This window comes from Carlito syrichta, unplaced genomic scaffold (genome assembly GCF_000164805.1).
Source record: "Carlito syrichta isolate Samal-C Ts95f unplaced genomic scaffold, Tarsius_syrichta-2.0.1 Scaffold314869, whole genome shotgun sequence".
Classification (NCBI taxonomy): domain Eukaryota; kingdom Metazoa; phylum Chordata; class Mammalia; order Primates; family Tarsiidae; genus Carlito; species Carlito syrichta.
Window position 1 is genome coordinate 289,629 of NW_007258965.1, and position 16,412 is coordinate 306,040.

Sequence of the window (16,412 nt, forward strand, 5' to 3'; positions counted from 1 at the left end):
CCCCACCCCCCGCCTCTCCTCCAACTTCCCCGTCCCGCCCCGGCGAGTCCTACCGGAGTGAGGGGCCCTCGAAGAGCTTCAGCTGCCAGCAGCCTCGAACTTCAGCCCCGACCCATGGCTTTTAACCCCTGAACTCCCTCCCCCAGCTCACTCAGCATTTCCTTGTCATTGGCCTCCCCCTCTCCACCCCCAATGGCTCAGCAGGCTGTGGCCAGGCACCCCCCAGCCAGGGCTTGGCCCTCCGCTTGGGGCGGAGCTTCCAGGACGTGCTGGGACCCAGATCTGGCCCCGCCCCAGTCGGAGTTGAACCTACTGTGAACTCTCCAGCAGCAGGACCCAAACAACAAAAGGGAGGGGGAAAGCCTGTTTTCTTACCCACCCACTCCCAAGCCCCATGCCGATCTCTTACTTCAACCCATTCTGCACCTCATGTTCTAACCTCCTCTCTAACCCAAGGCATATTCTTCATCAACGGTCAACCCCCAGATGACCATGCTTTGCCCTGTCCCCATCTCCCTATCCAACCTTAACCTACCCTCACCCCCAGCCTACCCCTCAGCCCCAGTCCCGTCTCCAGCCTTGTCTCAAGCTTAGCTCTCAACCTCACACCCAACAGAGCCAGATTCCAATTCCCGACCTCATCTCAGCCTTTTAACTTCTGAAAGACGCAGGGATGCCCAAATCTGTTTCATCATCCTGCCTCCTCCCGCCCCCCCGCCCCCCAACATCAGGCACAAGAAGGAAGTCATCAGCTAGGTGAAGGGAAAACCACTTGTCTTGGACTTGGATGGGGGCAGAGACTGGGCCCTCCTGGGAAAACCATATTTTGGATAAATGACCTTTCAGGAGCAGGGTCAGATGGGATGAGAGAGTCCATGGGGATGTAGGTGGAGAGGGGGAAGCAAGAATCGACAAACTCTGGGGACCCAGATTTAGGGGTGTGGGGAGAGGAAGGAGGAAGAGGTGGCGTTTTGGGAATGAGTAGGTGTCTCCAGGAACTGACTGGGTGGGGCCCTGAGTTAATCCCAGGGGGTGGAGGGGGCAGAATTAGGGAATTAAGAAGAGTAGAGGTGGGGTCAGAATTTGGAAGAAGGTAGGATAGGGACTAGATGAAGTTTGGAAAGAGTTAGAGAGTGGAGGTGTCACCAGGAGGTTGAGGAGCAGAGACAGATGGGTGAGGGTTCACATCAATGCTGATGTCGTCCATATTGGCAGAGTTAAGGCGTGGATGTAGGGATCAAATCTAGTGATAAAAGATGGCCCTAAAAATGGTCTAACCATGACTTCTGACATATATGAAATGAACATACGTCTAAGATTTTATTTTGACTCATGCATAAGTGACAGAGTCAGTAAGATGTTACAAAGAACCATACATGTATAGACAATACGGAATGTTGAAATGAATGTACAAATAGATGCAAAACTGGCTATTCCACACTGAGGGGAGGAGGGCACACTATTGTCCTTCCACGTGGCAAAATTTATTTACACAGTTATGGATGAGAATTGCTTGCATTGCTTTCAGATAGCTACAACTTAGAGTTATAAAGTAACTCAAAGACAGTGAAAGAGGCAGAGAACCCATAAAATCAGATAACCCATCTAACTTTCCACTGAGGATACCGGTTAGGTCCATTTCACAAGGAGGAAAAGCATGGCTTAATATGGGAAGTGAGTTGAGTTTGTGGTTGGGTTTAGGATGGGTCTGATGACAGAGTTGGGAAAACAATGAGTTTGGAAAGGAGAATGGAAAATGAGGTGGTGGTTGAATTGGTTTTGGGGACAGGATTGGGTTGTAGATGGGAGGTGCCTGGGGAAAAGTCTGTTGATAGAGTCCTGTTGGATTGGGGCTGGAGATGGTATCAAGATCAAGGTTTTGAATGGGGAAGTGTTGAGATATAGTTGAGTTGGGGCTGTGGGTTGACTTTGGTGATGAGCACAAGACATGAAGTTGGGTGTCAGTGTTGGGGTAGGTTTTGGTGGGGCCGGGCTGGGTCACAGCTGTGAATTCCTGCCAAGGTGACAGAAAGGTTGCCATCCTCCACCCTGGACTTCTCCCACCTCACAGGGCCGGGCCTGAGTTCACTCTTTTTGAGTGGAGTTGGGTTCAGGTGACGTGGCTGGAGGGAGGATGCCAGGTTAAGTGAGGTGACAGTCTTGTGTGGGAAGCTTGGGTACCTGAGTCCTCTTGTGGCCTGGGTCCCTGCTTCCAGAGAAGCCCTTCTTACTTGGGAGGGGTTGGAGCCCGGAGAGGGGGTGGCTGGCTTTGGCATTTGCTGAGGGGTGAGTGCCAGGTCAACATTGATGTTAAGGGTTATGATTGGCTGAGACTCAGGTTGGCTGAATCTGACTGAAGTGAGGTCATGGACCCACCAAGGGCTGGGTGCCTTCCACCACCTCCTCACTTGATGAACAAGACAACAAGGGACCCATGGCTGAAAGTCACACACATAATGGACCAGATCCAAGTGCACTCTCACAAATTAAGGCCTTTTTTCCCACCAGAGAGAGCTGGGTTGGAAAAAGAGACAATATTCCTAGTGGTTCAGAGCTCAGACTCTGGAGCTAGACTGCCCAAGTTCAGATGATGTGGCTCCTCTGTGCCTCAGTGTCCCCATGTGTAAATTGGCATGATTGATAGAACCTACTCTATAGAGAAGGTAGATGAATTAATGAATTAATGTTTGAAGCGCTTAGAAGAGAGCCTGGTGTGGACCGCGGGCCACGGTGTACTTGTTATTAAACAAGTAAGGCTGGAGATGGAGGCGACCTGAGGTTCCTGGGGGCCCCGCCCGACCTTGGTTTCAAAATGGGATTCTTTGTCAAGCAGTAACTGGAAGTTCTGGTTGGAAGCGCTAGCTGGGATGAGAAAGTAGGCTCCACACCCAGGCACGGAGGAGGGGCCTGGATGCAAATATGAAGGGAGGGGGAGACAGAAAAGAGTCACAAAGGGCTAAATGCACAGAGACAGAAAGACGGGGTGGGTGGGAGAGGACAGAGAATACGCAGGGAGAGATGGGGACACAAAGCCACAAGGGTAGAAAGACAGAGACGCCCAGGGAGAACCAGACGCTTGGAGAGAAAGATGCATGAAGAGTGGAGAGGCATGAATTCTTCGTGATGTGGGCTCTAGCCATCGCCTGTCTTATGCAGCCACAACATGCCACTTTTTACCCATCAGAATAGCAAGACTTAGAAAGGTCAGTCTTGCCACTGCCTGTGTGCCCACATCCTCTGCCTCCTCTCCCACTTCTATAGGCGAACTGTCTGCACCTGTGACTAAGATCCTTCCCCTTGTGCTGGTGTCCTGTCCCCCAGGACTTCCTTGAGGACGTCATTCCAGCCTACGGTTCTCTACTCTCCGGCCCGCATCATGGATTTTTTTTTCTTCCCCAAGGAGCAGTGTCATTGACACACAAGCATGCTATAGCTTCCCCCATCTTAGATTATAATTAAAAATAAATAAGCAAAAAACCTTCTTTCAACCCTCATGTTCTACTTTAGCTCCTGGTTCATCTGCTCCTCACGACTACAATCCTTCTTTCCCTGAAGAGTTGGCTGCACTCACTGTCTGCAACCCCTCTCCTCCTGCCCTCCCTCAAGCCCACTCTACGAAGGCTCTCTCCCCCAACTGCTCCATCAACCATACCCCTGTGAAAGGTACTGGTGCCCTCCATCTTGGTGAATGCAAAGGCTAGCTCTTCAGGGTTCATCTTACTTGTGTTATCAGCAGCGTTTAACAAGTGGATCACTCCCTGTTCCTTCCAAGAGTTTCTTTCCTTGGCTTCTGGGACACTATGCACTTCTGGGGTTCCTCATCACCCACTGGCTGATCCTCATCCGTGTCTCATGCTGATTTCTCCTCATCTCTCCCGATGCTACATGGTGGAATATCTCAGGGTTTGGTCCTTGGTCTTCTTCTCTCTTCTGTCTATACTCACTCCCTTGGTGATCTCATCTGGTCTCGTGGCTTTAAATACCATCTACTTGCTGACGACTCCCAAATTTCTGTCTCCAGCCAGACCTTGCTCCTGAACTCTCGACTTAACACCCAACTGCCTACTTAACATCTCCATGTTCAAAACCAAACTTTTGCTCTCCATTCCTCTGCCACATTCCAGACACATTTTTCTTGTGGTCTTGGTCTTCAGGGTAGAAGGTCACGCCATCCTTTCTTCACTCAGTCAAAACCTGTCTCATCCTTGAATTCCTTTCCTCACACCATAAATTCATTTTGTGACCAAACCCTGTTAGATCTACCTTCAGCATAGATCCAGAATCCTACTTTTTCTCACCCCCTTCAGCTGTGCCATGCCACACTGGCTCCCAAGGTCTCTCACCTGGATTACTGCAAGTTTCCTAGCTGGTCTCTTTGCTTCTGTCCTTGTCCTTCTATACACTATTTTTAACACAGAAACCAGGGGAAGGTCCCTTGTCATCTCAAAACCCTGCAGTGGCTCCCACCCACTCTGAGTAAAAGTGGCATTCCTGACAGTGTTGTGGAGAGTCTGAGACCAACTGGCTCCTAATGCCATCTTCCACCTTCTCTTCTTCTCTTCTCCTCTCATGACAGGCATTCTCATGCCATCTTCTACCCTCTCTTCTTCTCTTCTCCTCTCATGACAGGCATTCCCCATCTCAGGGCTTCTGTACCTGAAACCCTCTTCCCCCAGATGTCTGCGTGATTCCTTCCATTCTTGTCATCCTCTCCATGAAGACCTTCTTGACCATTATTGTTGGGTACCACCAAGACTGGTTCATGATTCACTAGAAGGATTTGCAAATCTTGGAAAATCTGTTATAGTTTTGGTTTATTACCATGAAGGATACAGATTAAAACGAGCAAAGGAAAAAGGTGTGTGAGACAGAGTCCAGGAGAAACCAGACATGAGCTTCCACTTGTTCTCTCCTGGTAGAGTCTTATGGGCAGTGCTTAATTCTCCTAACAACAATGTATGACAACACACACAGAGAATTGCCAATCGGAGAAGCTCATTCAAATCTTGGCATCTAGGGTTTTTATTAGGGGTTGGTCACATAGACGTGGCTGCCTATTTGTGTGGCTGACCTTAATCTCCAGATTCTTCAGAGGTCAAACTGATATAACATGTCTCAAGGTCTCCACTATAAGTCACATTGCTAGCATAGATTATCTGGCATGACTCAAGGTCCCCAACTAAACAAAGAGACTGTAATTTGACAGAATATTCCAAGGGCTTAGTGGTTATCTCCCAGAAGCCAGGAAAAAGCCAAACTTTTCTTTGTAGTGCATAGGGTTTGGGCAACCCAACCCTGCTGGGTTGCACAAGTACCCAACATAAAATTGAAACTCTTCTCTGACATTCTCATACTTTATGTCTTACATACTTATTTGTTTCTTTTCTGCCTCTCCTCTAGAATGTGAGGTCAGAGATGTTTGTCCCATGCCTAAAACAATACCTGATGCACAATAGGATTCAGTGAATATTTGCTGGATAAATAAATGAACTATTAGCTGGGCATGGTAGCGCACTCCTGTAGTTCCAGCTATGTGGAAGGCTGAGGCGGAAGGATCGCCTGAGCCCAGCAGGTAAAGGCTGTGGTGGCCGTGAGTGTGCCATGGCACTCCAGCCTAGGCGACAGAGTGAAACTCCAACTCAAAAAAAAAAAAAAAGAACTGAAGTCTTATGAATAAATTAATGAACTACAGACATTGTTGAGAGTGTGGGGAGAGTGGAACCCTTCTTTTTAGACAAAAACCTGCCAGTATTTGATGGAACTAGTGAAGAATAGATTTTTTTAATCCAGTGGTCCCAACTCCTGTGTAACTAGTCCAGGGAAGTCTTCAATAGGTACATAAGTGGCATGTTCAAGAATAGTCATTGATTGCTGAGCATGGTGGTGCTCGCCATGCTCAGCTACTTGGAAAGTTGAGATTGAAGGATAGTCTGAGTCCAGCAGATTGAGGCTGTGGTGGCTGTGAGCGTGTCACTGCACTCCAGCCTGGGTGACAGTGAGACTCCGACTCAAAAAAAATAGTCATTGCACTGTGGCTTGGGTAGTGAAAGGATCTTAGGTATCAATCATTGGGGCACTGGGGCATTAAACATGGTGGGTGTATAGTCTGGAGTGATGCTTCTCAAAACTTAATATGTATTGAGTCCTCTGGGATCTTGTAATAATGCAGATTCTGCTTCAGTTGGTCTGTGGTGAGGTCTGTACTTCTGCTGTAATGCTGCTGTTCCCTGGACCACACCATGAGAAGCAAGAGTAAGGACTACAGCAGTGCTGCCTCATAGAACTTTCAGTGATAATGGAACCATTCTTTATCTGCACTGTCTAATATCACGGTCACTAGCCACATAAGGTTACTGAGCACCTACAAAGGTCTGAGCATGACTAAGGAATGGAATTTTCAAGTGTATTTAATTTTAGTTAATTTTAATAAATGATTAAATGACCACATGTGGCTAATGTCTACCATACCAGACAGCACATGTCTAGAAGACTCCATGGCAGTTAGGAGCAATAAGGCAGGTGAGCAAATAGCAATGCAGACAGACTGTTAAAAGACCATTCAGTGAAATCAGACCACCTATTTAATACTATGTCAGATCCTCGCCTATATTTGCCTTCCTTCATGATCTATTTCATTGAAAATAAGATGCTATTGATCACATTTGCTCTATTATTCTGTAGATCTCTCAGAAATAAAAAGAGGCTGCCAAGTAAATTATGACATGATGTTAAGAAGTGATGCTCAGTTAGCTGTAAAATTCTTTCCAATATCAGAGATATTAAAAATTTGAAAAGAATGTATGTCTCTGGGTCCATAAAATGTAGTGCTCAACTACCATAGCTGGGATTCTGAGGTAGAAATAAGATTAAAGTAATCTTTAATCCAAATTACTTTTACTTGGCTTTACAGAAGGATGCAGGACAGCATGGGCTGTATCATTTCAGTGGGGGCCCAAAGCTACCTGAATACACAGCTTCTTTTCCCCATAAGGCTAGTATGTCTGCCACATATGACAACCACAGTATGTGTTTATCAACTTGATAAAGAAGGTACAGCCTCCACCAACTCAGACAAGGACACTGTAAGAAAAGAAAATGTAGATGCAAGAATCATCAACAAAATACTAGCAAACTGAATTCAACAGCATATTAAAATGATCATACACCATGATAAAGTAGGATTTATCCCTGGGATGCAAGGATGGTTCAACATGGACAAGCCAATAAGTATCATATACCCAATTAACAATAAGAAGGATAAAAATAATATGATCATTTCAATGGATACTTAAAAATCATTTGACTATATACATCATCCTTTCATGATAAAGATTGTCAGGCTCAGCCAAGCATGGTGGCTCATGCCTGTAATCCCAGCACTTTGGGAGACCTAGGTGGGAGGATTGCTTAAGGTCAGGAGTTTGAGAGCAGCCTGGGAAACAAAGGGAGATCTCATCTCTACAAAAAAGAGAGAAAAGTTAACTGGGTGTTATTGTTATTGTGTATGCCTATAGTCCTAGCTACTTGGGAGACTGAGACAGGAGGATTGCTTGAGCCCAGGAATTTGAGGCTGCAGTAAGCCATGATAGGGCCACGGCACTTCAGCCTGGGCAATAGAGTGAGACTCCAACTCAAAAAATAAAGATTATCAAACAATTAGGTACAGAAGGCATGTACTTCAACATAATATAGGCTATATATGACAAGTCCACAGCTAACATTATACTTAAGGGTGAAAAGTTGAAATCTTTTAAGATCAGGGTTAAGATAAGGATGGCCATTCTCACCATTTCCATTCAACATAGTACTGGAAGGCCCAGCCATAGCAATTAGAAAGGAAAGAGAAATAAAAGGCATCCAAATTAGAAAGGAAAAACTAAAACTTTCTTTTTACAAATGACATGATCCTACATATAGAAAACCCTAAAGAGTCCACCAAACAATTACTAGAACTAATAAAGTTAGTAAAGTTTCAGGACACAAAATCAGTTGTCTTTCTACAAACTAACAATGAACTATCAGAAAAAAAATTAAGAAGACAATTTCAGCCAGGCTCGGTGGCTCAGCCTGTAATCCCAGCACTTTGGGAGGCCGAGGTGAGTGGATTGCTTGAGCCCACAGGTTCGAGACCCACCCGGGCAACTTGGCGAGACTTTGTCTCTAAAGATAAAGTTAGCCGGGCATGGTGGTGTGCGCCTGTAGTTCTGGCTACTTGGAAGGCTGAGGTGAAAGGATCACCGGAGCCCAGCGGGTCAAGGCTGTGGGAGCATGCCACTGTACTCCAGTCTGGGTGACAGAGTGAGACATCAACTCAAAAAAAGAAAAAAAAAAAAAGAAAAAAAGAAGACAATTCCATTTATAATAGAATCAGAAGCAGTAAGATACTTAGGAATAAGTTTAATCAAGGAGGTAAAAAAATTGCACACTGAAAATTATAAAACTTTGATGAAAGAAATTGAAAACAACATAAATAAAGGGAAAGTTATTCTGTGTTCATGAATTGGAAGAATTGATATTGTTAAAATATCCACACTAACCAAAGTGGTCTACAGATTCAATACAATCCCTATCCGAATTCCAATGGCATTTCTGTTTCTGTAAAACAGAAAAAAAAAATCCTAAAATCTACATGAAACTACAAATGACCTTGAATATCTAAAGCAATCTTGAGCTAGAAGAACAGAGCTAGAGACATCATGCTGTCTGATTTCAAAATATAGTACACAGCTATAATAATCAAAGCAGCATGGTACTGGCACAAAAAACAGACATATAAACCAATGGAACAGACCTCAGAAATAAACCTACACGATATAGTCAACTAATCTTCAACAAAAGAACCAAGAATACACAATGGGGAAAGAAAAGTCTCTTTAATAAAATCTGTTAGAAAAACTGGATAGCCACATGGAGAAGAATGAAATTGGATTCACCCGATATATAAAAATCAACTCAAAATTAATTAAAGACCTAAACATGAGACCTGAAACCAAAGAAAACATGGGGAGAAAACTTCTTGACATCAGTCTGGGCAATTTTTCTTTTAGATATGACCTTAAAGCACAGGCAGCAAAAAGTAAAAATAGACAAATAGGATTGCATCAAACTAAAACACTTCTGTGCAGCAGAGGAAACAATCAATAGAGTAAAAAGATAACCTACAGAATGGGAGAAAATATTTGCAAGTGATATATCTGGCAAAGGGTCAATATCCAAAATACATAAAGAACACAAACATCTCAATAGCAAGAAAATGAATAACCTGATTTTAAAATGGGCAAAGGATGTGAACAGACATTTCTCAAAAGAAGACGTACAGATGGCCAACAAGTATATGAAAAAGGTGTTCAGTTATCACTAATCATCAGGGAAATGCAAATTAAAACCACAATGAGATATACTTTACACCTGTTAAAATAACTAGCATCAAAAAGACAAGTGATAACAAGTGTTGGCAAAGAAATGGAAGGAAAGATAACCCTTGTGCACTGGTGGCGGGAATGTAAATTGGTACAGGCATTATGGAGAATGAGGCTCCTCAAAAAATTAAAAATAGAACTACCATATCATCCAGCAGCCTCATTTCTGGGTCTATATCTGAAGGAAATGGGATCAGTATCTCAAAGAGATAGCTGCACTACTTTGTTCATGGCAGTATTATTCATTTAAGGGGCAAGTTAATCCTCCCGCCTCAGCCTTCCTAGTTGTTGGGACTACAGGCGCACACCACCATGTCTGGCTTATTTTTCTTTTATTGTAGAGATGAGTTCTCACCAAGGTTGCCCCAGGCTGGTCTCAAGCACCTGGGCTCAAGCAATCCTCTCGACTTGGCCTCCCAAAGTGTTGGGATTATAGGTGTGAGCCACTGCACCTGGCCCAAGCACAGAACTTCGAGAAGACAGACACTAAGATCATTAGGTCATTACAAGGCAGACCTGTTCAGGATATACTACTAAGGGTCGAACAATAGCTCTCAGAGGGAAAAAAAAAAGCTCCTGTCTGTAGTGTCCACCCATTTTTGTGGTGTAAATACTGCCACTAAGGCTAATGTCAAGTTACCAATGTGATATCACTGGACACAGAGTTGGAAAGATGTGTGTGGAGGTTTGCCATTTACAAACATAGTACGACAGACACATATAACCTCAAAGCATAGGTATTAGTTAAAATAATTAGGAATAAATTGAGTTTTGAGTATGTATTGGCCTTGTTTTTTACATCAATTATTTAATTGTAAGTTTATGTAATTTAATTTTAAATAATGGCTGTATTTGGCAACCCGACTCTCGAAATTCCTGAAAATTTGCCAGTAGACTCTTGCGAGCGTGTTTGAGCTGGCCCTGGCACACACTGGGCCTGATGCCCAGCCCAAGTTTATTGGCCTTTTTACTCACAGGGACTCTGCTTTAGTTTTAAATCATGTTTATGGTTTCTTGTCTGTCATCTCCTGCTAGAATGTAAGCTCTGTGAGGGCAAGGATTCTGACCGGCTTGCTCAAGGCGAGTCTTCCAGCGCCCAGAACAATACCTGGGTATATAATAGGTACACGATAATCATCCATGGGCGCAGGTAAGAGAGAGAATGTGACTCCTAACACGGTGGTGTCACATAAATCAGAAACGACACAATGTGACAGTGCCCATCTTCCAAGGATGCAGGGCATTCAAGGTCATTTGTGTTGGTTCCCTTGGGGGGGAGTGAGGGTGGAGGGAGGAGGAAGGGTAGACATCAATAGGTAACACCAAAGAAAGGCTGCCGCCGCCGCTTCCCCCACCCACTTGAACTCAACCATGGGATTAATTCAAATCTCCTCACCTGAGACCTGATTAGGAAAAAGAAGACATCTGTTTGCACAGACTGTTCCAGAAAACAAGGTGGTTCCCTGCCCTGAACCACAGTTGCTCCAGAGAGGAGGCTGGGAGGGGGGCAGTCCTGCTCAAGGTCACACCGCCTGGCTGGGGCGTTTCCTTCTAGACACCAGACAAGGTGGGGACAGACTCCCAAGGAACGACATGCAAACAAGGCAGCTGCTCACTCCTGGGAGCAGGACTCCCAGCTGGACACAGTGGGGTCACTGTGTCTGTGTCTCTTGAATGAGTTGAAGCAACGGATGAATGAAATCTGGGGTTATTCCACTTTATTCTTATTGTTCTTTGTTTGGTTTTTAGAGACACGAAGATTTTTTAAAAATTGTCTTCTTTGGAGTATGATGCCAGCTCAGAGTGTGTGTTCTGTCGCCCTCAATGTTAGGCACTGAATAATGAAGGTGATGCTGGAGGTGGGGTGGGGTGGGGAGAAAAACTTGAACAAGTGCTCTGGGAGAGGGGAGATCAGAGCCAGGAGAAAGCACCAGGATGCTGGGTGCTGGGGCTCCTGGGTCTGATGGAGGAGGGTTGGGGGCCTGGACTCCTGGGTTTGAGGGAGGAGGAGGTAGAGGCTGGGACTCCTGGGTAGGGGAGAGGGGGTTCCAGATCTGAGGGAGGAAAGGCTGGGGGCCTGGACTCCTGGGTCCTGAGTGGGGAGACGACGGTCTGGGAATGGGAATGTGAGTGAGGGCAGCGGACGAGATTCATCCAGTCAGTCGGGAGAACCATCATTGGCTTCGCATGGTTTGCTTGATCCAGTCTTGATACTTGCACAGGTTGGTGTAGACGCCGGGGTAGCCGGGGAGGGCGCAGCGCTCCATTCCCCAGGACACGAGGCCCTGGAGCTCTCCTCTGCACACCAGGGGTCCCCCAGAGTCACCCTGAGAGGAAGGGAGAGAGATGGAGACACAGACGGCCAGACGGCCAGAGTCGCGGGCGGGGAGAACCCAAGAGGAGGAACCGGGCTGGGCGGGGGGCGGGGCTCCAGGGCACGCCCCGCCCCTCGCTGAGCTCTGAGGCCCTTGGGGGCAGGGGCAGGGGCAGGCACCTCCTTCCTTCTTCAGGGTCCTGCCCTGTCTGTGTCTGTCTGTCCCAGCTCGGGTCTCACTGGGTCGGTCTGTCCTGCTCTGTCTCTAGAACACTGTGTGTGTCTCTTTCTATCTCCCTGTCTCTATGTCTTTCAGGGTTTAATATTCTGCAGGCCACAGCACAGTCTTCCTGATTCCCTCATGTGTAGACAACACTCTTCACTTGTTCTGTGAACTCTCTCCTCCGTTTCACCAACTACCCTTTGAGGAGTTAACCCTATTTGACAGAGGGGAAAACTGAGGCACAAAGGGGTTAAGTGCATTACCCAAGGAGCATAGCGCTAGGGGGGCAAACCTGGCCACCAAATCTCTCAGTGTCTGGGGTTTTGCTCTCTTCTGACACCTCTGTCCCTACCTCTCAGATCCTTTGGGACCTAAATCTTAGCCCCAAATAATCCCTCCTTGGCTCCCACCTGGGCCTTACCTGACAAGAGTCCTTTCCGCCCTGGGGGACCCCTGCACAGACCATGCCAGGAGTGATGGCTCCGGGATAGGCCCGCCGACACACCTGATCCGGGGTGATGTTGATATTCACGCATTGCAGAGAGTGTGGGTACCTGGCTGTGGGGAGATTGAGGGCTTGTGACTGGGGCCTACCCATCCCACAAGTCCCAGGAGTCCAGGCCCCTCCCTCCCGGTTCCTCCTCCCTTGGACCCTGCCCGTCCACCCTCAGACCCAAGAGTCCAGGCCCCCCAGCCCCTCCTCTCTCAGACCCAAGAGTCCAGGCCCCAGCCCCTCCTCCCTCAAGTTCAGGAGCCCAGGCTGCCAGCCTCTCCTCCCTCAGAATGGGGAATCAAGGCCCCCAGTTCCTCCTCCTTCAGCCTCAGGAGTCAAGACCCCAGCCCCTCCTCCCTCAGACCAGGAGATCAGACTCTAGTCCCTCCTCCCTCAGACCCAGAAGTCCAGACCCCCAGCCCCTCCTCCCTCAGACCTGGGAGTCCAGGCCCCAGGCCCTCCTCCCTCAGACTCAGGAGTCCAGATCTTAGCCCTTCCTCTCTAGGAAGAGTTAGTCCTCACCAATAGGGCTGGATATGGTCCCCCAGCCTGATGCAATGCAGGGGGTCCCGGGGCTGGGACAATCCTTAGGAAGGGAGATGGGCCTCACTGCCCTCCCCAGAGTGACAGGTTTCTCCAGCCGAAGCAGCATCAGGTCGTTGTCATGGGTCCGGGAGTTGTAGTAGGGGTGTGTCACCTGGCGAGTCACGCGCAGCAACTGCTGGGTGGCCTCCCACCTCCTCAGGTTGTGCTTGCCCAGGTACACCCGCAGGATCCTGGCCCATGATCCCAATAGTAGAACTGCTCAAGGTCTGACCCAGAGACACCTCTCCACCCCCAGACCCCTTCCCTTGCCAGCTGGTGAGTGTTCCCCTAAGTCTAACCTACTTCCCTCTAACTGCAAGCTGAGCATTTCATGGCCTCCTGTGCCCTTTCCCATAACCTGGGCCTTCTCTCTTGGCCCAACCTCACCTGCCTTCCTTTCCTCTCTCGAGCTGTGCTCCAGCTCCTGCTGGGTATGAGGTGAGGGTTGGAAAATTCTGGGTCAGTTCCAGGGTCTATGCTGGTTCTATGCTTTGAGTCCTAAGTGAAACTCCAGGTTATGACTCTAGGCTCTAAATCAGGGTTGACATTCTGGAGGAGGCTCCATTCTGTTTGCAGTCTGGGCTCTGGGTTCTAGACATTTGTAACTTTCAACTCTAGGCTAGGATTAGGATTCTAGATCAGGTCTGGGTTTTGGAACAATTTCTAGATTCTAGAAGTCTTGGCAGATTTCTAATTTCTAGATTTCCGTTTTAGGGTAGCCGGAGGGTTCTATTCTGAGCAAGGGATTTCGATCTGAGTTGTGGATTCTGGACACTGATATGAGCTTCAGTTTCTCAGTGCTGCTCTGGGTTATTTAATGAGCTCTGGTTTATAAACTGTGTTTTGGACAATGACTTGAGCTCGTGCTCTGGTTGGGCACAGGGTTCTCCACATTGTTCTGATCTCTATTTCAGGTTGAATTACAGGTTATATCTTGGTTCTTGGTTCTAGACTCTGGTCTAACCCTTGGCCTCAGGTTGGGCTCTGGGTTCTCAATGGAGCTCCAGGTCAGGGCTTGGATTCAAGGTCCTAGCAGTCGGTTTCCATCCTGGGTTTTATGTTCTAGACTCTGATCTTCAGTCTCTAGATTCTAGATTGAATTTCAGTTGATGGCAGTAGATATGTCTTTTAAGAACGATGTGAGTGCTGACCTGGACTTCGACTTCTTGACTGGAGTCTGGACTGTAGATTCAGGTTTAAAATTTGGGAAGGGCTGTAGGTTTCACATAGGGCTTCATATGATGGTCTACTATCTGGGATTTAAACACTAAGTTGAGATCTAGGTTCTAGGTTGCTCGACAAGGGGCTATAGATTAGATTTTGAGTTAAACCTTGGATCTGAAACAGGCTCTAGGCTCTGTCTCCATTTTTATAGCTGTATTTTCTAGCTATAAGCAAGGTTTGGGATTTGTAGCTAGACTGTGTGTTCTAAACTGGGTTCTGGGTTCTAGATAATGTTCTGAGTCCCTGAATACATACTGCTCCCTGAATTCAATCACCAATCTGGAAAGGAAAGGGCTAATCTTAGTCTCCATGTCAAGCCTGGCCTCTGGATGGACCTCTGGGTCATATATGAGGTTTTAAGCCCACGGGTTCTAAGCTGCCTATCTATTTTCAGAATCTAAACTGAGTTCAAGATTTATGGCTGGAATCCACGTCCTGAACTGTCATCAGTTCTAGGCTCTTCTCTAGACTCTAAACCAAGATCCAGTTACTATGTTGGGTTCTGTGCAAAACTCCACGTTCTCAGCTGAGTTCTAGGACTCTACACTCTGGAATTCTAGATGATGCCACCACCCATCCTCCTCCTCCTCCCCTCGGCACAGGATAGAGTTGTAGACTCTGGAATTCACTTGTCATGAGATGAGGGGAGCGAGTCACTCACGGCCGGGCACAGTGAGCAGCGGTGATGACCCACTGGTCTGAAAGCAAGGCCCCTCCACAGAGAAAGTGACGCCAGGGACCTGCCATCAGGGCCGCCTGCCATGGCTGGGAGTTCTGGACACACGTATAGCCGCCAATTATCTTGTTCTCATCCTCTTGGCTCTGGGTCATGGCTAGGAGTAGACGGGTGGGGTAAGCTGATGAGCCAAGGCTTCACCCCCCGACTTGGTAAGTTGTCCAGAACTGTCAAGTCTCCTTCCCCTTGGTCTGACCCCTCAACCACCCGCCTCTCTCTGCCCTACCTTGTGTGAGACATGCCCAACAGGGCACTCCCATCACCACCCCAACATAATCGGGGAGTTTTCTGCTTTCATTCTCTCACGTCAACTCCATGGTATCCATTATTTTTCCCACCTCATCCAAGACCGTGTCACACATACAACCCTTGACTCCATGCTCTCATGGATACTTTCTGTCATCTCTTCTCACAGTTGGCCACGTTTCCCCCATCAACTCTTCCCCAACACATTTAAGGAGCTCCCTGTCTCTGCCCAGACTTCCTGTGCAAGGTGACCCCCCCCAGGACCCGCCATCTTGCCCCACACCTACATTCCCGCCGTGATGCCACCACTCTGCCCTCCTCCTTCCCTCTGACAACAGACCATTTTTCTTTCCTAATGTGATCAAGGAGGGTCCTGTGGCACTTTTTTCTGATATGATCCTCTCAAGACCCCAGGGTCTGCCACAATTCTTTATTTATTCCTCCCACCTTCTATAGCTGCCACTAGCCCCTCCTCCCTCAGACCCAGGAGTCCAGGCCCCCAGCCTGTCCTCCCTCAGACCTAGTATCTCCTCAACTGGGAGCTTAGGCCTCCAGCATGCCCCTCAGCCATGACCCCAAGCCTCTCCTTGCTCCTTCTCCCACTTGAGCATGCAGCATCCCCCAAGACCCTCCCCTCTCTCTTCTCAAAGTTCCCCAGGGAGCCCCCTGTCCCCACCCCATGGTTCTCTTACCTGTAGCCAAGATTTGCAGTGCTGTGAGCAGGAGGAACATCCTGGGGGCTGGAGGCCGGGTTCTGTCGAATGCAGAGAGAAACTGACAGAGAAGGAACCTGCAGGAGACCCGGGGGCTGAGAGACAGAGACAGCAAAAGCCACTCACACAGAGACCAAGACCCTCAGAGACACGGAGAAGAGCAGAGAGATAGAGACCAGAGACCGAGAGGGCGGGGCCCCGGGCTTGTAGGTGGCAGGAAGATGCTAAAGTCCCTCCTTGTACCTTGGTGAGGGAAGCTGGGGGTGGTGTCTCTCTTCCCAGTCATGCTGGCAAGGCCTTTTATCCCTGATCCGGGCAGCTGGCCCAGCCCCCCCTCCGCCACTCAACTCCTGACAATTTTTTTTAATTGCCGGTTTCCCATTCCAGGACTCCCTGATCCCATCCCCTCCCTCCCCTCTCTGGCCACAATTGTTCACAAGAACCAGCCTGGTGAAAATG

At 47.8% G+C, this 16,412-nt stretch overlaps 2 protein-coding genes across 2 annotated transcripts in view; both read right to left on the reverse strand.

Moving 5' to 3' along the window:
• The window catches only part of KLK13 (kallikrein related peptidase 13), a 17,804-nt gene extending 15,368 nt beyond the window's left edge, over positions 1-2,436 (reverse strand). The window contains exons 1-2 of the mRNA XM_021705986.1: positions 2,409-2,436; positions 2,182-2,279 (exon numbers count right to left, since the gene is read on the reverse strand). Of these exons, the coding sequence (XP_021561661.1) occupies positions 2,182-2,279; positions 2,409-2,436 (126 nt within the window). The remainder of the gene's footprint in view (positions 1-2,181; positions 2,280-2,408) is intronic.
• A 9,157-nt stretch (positions 2,437-11,593) lies between these two features.
• Positions 11,594-15,975, reverse strand: KLK14 (kallikrein related peptidase 14). Its single transcript, XM_008072157.2, has 5 exons — positions 15,933-15,975; positions 14,920-15,091; positions 12,972-13,225; positions 12,378-12,514; positions 11,594-11,746 (listed from the first exon to the last, which is right to left on the reverse strand). The coding sequence occupies exons 1-5, from the start codon at positions 15,970-15,972 to the stop codon at positions 11,594-11,596; spliced, it is 756 nt and encodes a 251-aa protein (XP_008070348.1). The 5' UTR covers positions 15,973-15,975.
• Positions 15,976-16,412: the final 437 nt, after the last annotated feature.

Excerpts from the sequence above, each read along its gene's own strand:
- KLK14 (XM_008072157.2), bottom strand. The coding sequence starts at position 15,972 with ATGTTCCTCCTGCTCACAGCACTGCAAATCTTGGCTACAG. Across the intron at positions 15,092-15,932 it reads ACTGCAAATCTTGGCTACAG|CCATGACCCAGAGCCAAGAG; the intron begins GTAAGAGAACCA and ends GTCTACTCCTAG. Across the intron at positions 11,747-12,377 it reads GCGGAAAGGACTCTTGTCAG|GGTGACTCTGGGGGACCCCT; the intron begins GTAAGGCCCAGG and ends CCTTCCTCTCAG.